Source organism: Priapulus caudatus, unplaced genomic scaffold (genome assembly GCF_000485595.1).
Source record: "Priapulus caudatus unplaced genomic scaffold, Priapulus_caudatus-5.0.1 Scaffold283, whole genome shotgun sequence".
Lineage (NCBI taxonomy): Eukaryota > Metazoa > Priapulida > Priapulimorpha > Priapulimorphida > Priapulidae > Priapulus > Priapulus caudatus.
Window position 1 is genome coordinate 188,382 of NW_014577344.1, and position 5,094 is coordinate 193,475.

General features: G+C 44.6%; 1 protein-coding gene across 5 annotated transcripts in view; it reads right to left on the minus strand.

Moving 5' to 3' along the window:
• LOC106808518 overlaps positions 1–4,867 on the minus strand; it is an 18,198-nt gene extending 13,331 nt beyond the window's left edge. For 4 of the 5 annotated variants that reach the window (XM_014811275.1, XM_014811274.1, XM_014811273.1 and 1 more), the window contains exons 1-3: positions 4,787–4,867; positions 1,037–1,339; positions 402–630 (exon numbers count right to left, since the gene is read on the minus strand). In XM_014811275.1, coding sequence (XP_014666761.1) covers positions 402–630; positions 1,037–1,318 — 511 coding nt within the window. In that variant the 5' untranslated portion in view covers positions 1,319–1,339; positions 4,787–4,867. The remainder of the gene's footprint in view (positions 1–401; positions 631–1,036; positions 1,340–4,786) is intronic. The other variant, XM_014811272.1, reaches the window with a different exon arrangement.
• Between the last annotated feature and the right edge of the window lie 227 nt (positions 4,868–5,094).

Here is a 5,094-nt window from a genome sequence, read left to right on the forward strand (position 1 = left end):
TCCAATTTTGACACAGTGATGGCTTTTCCTACCATGATGCTATACACCAACTATCACAAGCCTAGGTCGAGCCGTTTAGATTTGTGCCGCAATTCTGCATTTCCTCCATATACCTTAAGTTAAGGAGTGAATGTTCCCTCTTCTTTTACACCTCTTGACCTTTGACCTTTGACCCCCAGCTTCGACATCCCAACTCGTTTTGACAATTCCCCCCGATGTGCCGAATATCGTGACTGTACGTCAAGCGGTTAAGATTTGTGCCCAACTGTTGACGCACAGACGCACGGACGGCCGGACGGACAATCATGCGATTCTACAAGCTGCATCTGATTACGTCAGATGAGCTAAAAATACACTCTAATTTTAATATAAATGAATTGAAAAACGTGCTTAAAATATACCTTTGTCTTGCACAGCAACTTTAATCCTTGTGTTTACATCTTTTTCGAGAGATGCCATCAATATTTTTTCTGCCAGTTGATATGCTCTAGTTTCTGCATCAATAGCAGAGATGAAGGGTTCTGATCTTGCTACCAACAGGTCATTAAACATCAACCTTGTAGATATGGTCATAGGATGCAATGGAATGGTTTTGGCATCTTGAAATACATTTATTTTGATGTTGGCTTTCTGAAATCAAAGAACACAAATGGTTTGAAATTGAGCCGATCTCATTCGCCCCTGGCAAATGATTTTTTTATTTCTGGCCATAGGAAGTGAATGACAGAGGATTTGTCTAACCTTATGCACTTCTTGGCTATACTATGCCAAAACAATCCAATAAACCAGCAGAATTTATTTGTAAAAATTACAATGCCGCACTTTAAATTGAAATTGCAAGATACAACATGTATTTTTTCAAAAGTGATATTCTTCCGTATTACTGTGAAAAATATTTTAACGAGACGCATGAAAAATAAATAACTGACGTGTTTCTGTGCTACAAAGTAAGTTTCTGAAATGCCTCTTTTAGCCACCAGAGGATTGCGTGCAACATGAGCTACTAACTTGGTAAATACAGCAATATAATACTAACCTTAGCAGCACTGTAAAAAGATGACCGCAATGAGTTCAGATTCCTCTCTCGCACAGCTGAGCTCGAACCTTCTGCAAACCTCTTCGCCCGTCTGTAAATGACGGCTACTTTGCAGAGCATCTGCTTTTGCTGCTGCTGGACAACGTCTTCTACAAGCTTCATGCCTGGTGCCATTGCAATAGTTTGTTTCCTCGTTCCTTCATGATTGCCACCAGTCGGTCTGACCTGGGATCCTTTAATTGATATGGTTGTCATTGACTGAGGTGACCGTTGATGCTCCATTTAGATGATTGTATTCGCAACCTAAATAAACCCAGAGAGATTACATAAGTGTACATTCACAGTTCAATATTTTGACACAAACACTCAATAGGTACTAGTAGATAATAGTACATAGTAGATCACTGTGTGGGATGGATGTCCGGACGCGTAGCCACGGCCTATTGAATATGTAGCCGGGGGTAACCACCGCTACGATGAGGAAGAACGCAACTCTTTCTTGGAATTGTAAAAAAAAGCTGCAAAAGGGTTGTAACCTGCTTTGCCATTCAATTACATAATTTAACCCATGCATCAGGTGCTGATTTGTACAGACGCGCGTCTATTATACTTCGCAATAATTAATTGGTAGGCTATCATGTATGTGTAACAATATTGTCGACGTGCACGCCAAGCGCTAGTCCGAGATACCTCTGACCAATGCCCACACCGACGATTTTGGTGGATTTGGTGTGGGTTAGGTCAGAGCAACTTGCCTATACAAAACGTGGAATTTCTCCGATCCCGCCGAGGATCGCTGTTTCATCGCTCCAAACTCACAATTGGGGCTATCAATCAAGATCTGACGCACATATATCAAAAACTGGATCACTTATATGCTTGCTCGCGTTGGTAAGTACACTTGTACTCTTTTACCTTAGTCGTATTTCGATTTGAAAATTTGTTGCTAACAATTTCCCTCCGACATGCATCGGCCATCCATCATGCATCCAACTGCATTGTGGGAAACCACGCTACCAAATCACTAATACGCTACTCTGTTGTTTCCCACAATGCAGTTGGATGCACGATGGATGGCCGATGCATGTCGGAGGGAAATTGTTAGCAACAAATTTTCAAATCGAAATACGACTAAGGTAAAACTAAAAGAGTACAAGTGTACTTACCAACGCGAGCAAGCATATAAGTTAGGCAGTGGCTACGGGTACGGTAGCCGTATCTTAATGTCTCGAGGCTACGGGTACGGGAGTCCATTCGCTTTCATACTTAACGAGACAAAGATGGCGGCGGTGGCGCCAGATTTCGAAATAACGCCTTGGGAAATAAATTCACGATTTGAGAGTTTAGATGAGCTAGAACCCTAACCCTAAACCTAACCATAACCCTAAACCTAACCCTAACGCCAAAAAGGGGCTTCAACGACCGACGGCTACCGTACCTCCAGCCACTGCGTATAGGTGCGGGCGGACATACGGGAACTTTCCCACATCCGGGACTTTCTTAACCTAGCAACCAGCTGTGCCGGTGAAAACAACAGCCGGTCTCCGTGAGCTTACACACGCAATACCCCATTTTCAAACCAAAAGCATCTTAATTTCCTTTCATATATGCCGAAAACTTGTGTAGTAGTAGGTTGTCACAATCATATATATTGCACAGATAATAAAAGATGTTTTTTTGAGCTGCCAAAATGACATAAGAGTCCAGAGAGGCGTGATAAGTCATAAGTGGCTGACTGCCACTTAAATGTAAATGAGAAAATGTAAATGGTACGCACTGGAGTCCGTCAAAATTCTTCACTATTTGTTCTGATCATTTCGTGACAGGTCAGGGTTCTCCCTACGTTGCGCAAACTGGGCGCGCGCGCCCCGTTTGGGAAAACTCCCCCCTGTTTGAATCGTTGCGCCCCGTTTGAATTACCTCCGCCCCGTTTAAATTCCACCACAATAAAAGTTTGCCAGCGCGGGAATCGACCGTCAAGAATTGCCGTTCGACCTGGACACCCGACGCGTGTATTTTTACCGTACAACGCATGCACTGCAGACAGTACACAAGTTAACCTGACAATGCACAGTTAACCTGTAACTAACTGTACCCCGACTCGGCTATCTTATATATACAAGAACCCCAAATACCGTCTATGGTGTGGTGGCGATTTTACGCATTAATTAGTCGTACGATAAAAAAACACGCCCCCGGACCCCCCTGGTTCCCCCCCCTCCCCTCCCCTCCCCCCTGTTTGAATTTCATCCTGGGGAGAACCCTGCAGGTAACTACTATTTTATAACTGCGTGTGTGTGTGCGTGCGTCTGTGCGTGTGAGTAGTGTGTCACTGTGTGTGCGTGCGTCTGTGTGTGTGCGTGCGTGCGTGTTTGTGTGTGCTTGTGTGTGCGTGTGTGTGCGTATGCGTGTGCGTGTGACACTGTGTGTGCGTGTGCGTGTTTGTGTGTCACCGTGTGTGCGTGTGCGTGTGCGTGTGCGTGTCACTGTGTGTACATGTGCGTGCGCGTTTGCATATGAGTGCGTGCAGCGTGTGCGTGTGCGTGCATGTGCGTGTGCGTCCGAGTGTGTCACTGAGTGTGCGTGTGCGCGTGCGTGTTTGTGTGTGCGCGTGTGTGCGTGTGCGTATGCGTGCGAGTGTGACACTGTGTGTGCGTGTGCGAGTGCGTGTGCGTGCGTCCGAGTGTGTCACTGCGTGCGCGTGCGCATGTGCTTGTGCGTGTGCGTGTGTCCTTGTGTGTGCGTGTGCGCATGCGTGTGCGTGCGAGTGTTTCACTGTGTGTGCGAGCGCGTGTGCGTGTGCGTGTGAGTGTTAGTGTGTCACTGTGTGTGCGTGTGCTTGTGTGAGCGCGTGCGTGTTTGTGTATGCGTGTGCGTGTGCATGTGCGTGTGAGTGGGTCACTGTGTGTGCGTGTGTGTTCGTGTGCGTGTGCGTGCGAGTGTGTCACTGTGTGCGTGTGCGTCTGCGTGTGCGTGTGAGTGTGTCACTGTGTGTGCGTGTGAGTGTGTCACTGTGTGTGCGTGTGCGTGTGTGTGCGTGTGTATGCGTGCGCATGTGTAATCTTGGACTTTGTTTTTGTTTCACGAGACCTGGGGTAATTTTATTCAACTAATGCAAAGCAAACAAATAAGAATAGCTTAAAATATTTTATGTTTGCAGTGCATCTATATGTATCTTACATAATGTCATAATTATAGCTACAGAAAGGCTACCTATAATATACTCGTAAGGCATATTAGAAGAAATTTAATGAAAAAAACTTATTAAAACTTCCAAACCAAGTGACGGATAATTTGTATCGTTATGCAGTAATCTATGGGCGCCAGTGACGCGATCGTGTTGTTTTCACCGGCGTTCTGCTAGTGGTCACGTGACTACTGATCTGTGACGTAGCACCGCCCGCACCTATAACTTATAAGTTATCCAGTTTTCGATATATATGCGTCAAATCTTGATTGATAGCCCCAATTGTGAGTTTGGAGCGATGAAACAGCGATCCTCGGCGGGATCGGAGAAATTCCACGTTTTGCATAGACAAGTTGGTCTGACCTAACCCACACTAAATCCACCAAAATCGTCGGTGTGGGCATTGGTCAGAGGAATCTCGGACTAGCCAAGCGTGCGCAGGGGGGTTGATTCGCGCGAAGCGTGGAATCTGTACTTGTAGCATTAATTAAAACGGGAGACGTAATAAACAGTGCTCTCCTCACTCTCAATGGTTATCAATCAAACATATCAATCATAAATACCTGTAATATTTAATTGTATATTATTCCTTACAGTTATTTGAGTTTGAGCATTTCGCTTGCGAGATTACTACTAAGATGGCGATTATTTTAGCGCCACCTGTTGACTAAATATCAGACCACAAATTATCTCATAATATTGACACTGTCTGTAGTGACACCTTAGAAATAATATAGATAATCTATATTATTTCTATGAGTGACACTAACCTCATAAAAAGTAGTCTTCAAAAGTCCAAGGGACTATAACGAAACTCGTGCATGTTTGCATGTATTATTTTTAAGAATATATATTGTCATCCAACAGAAAA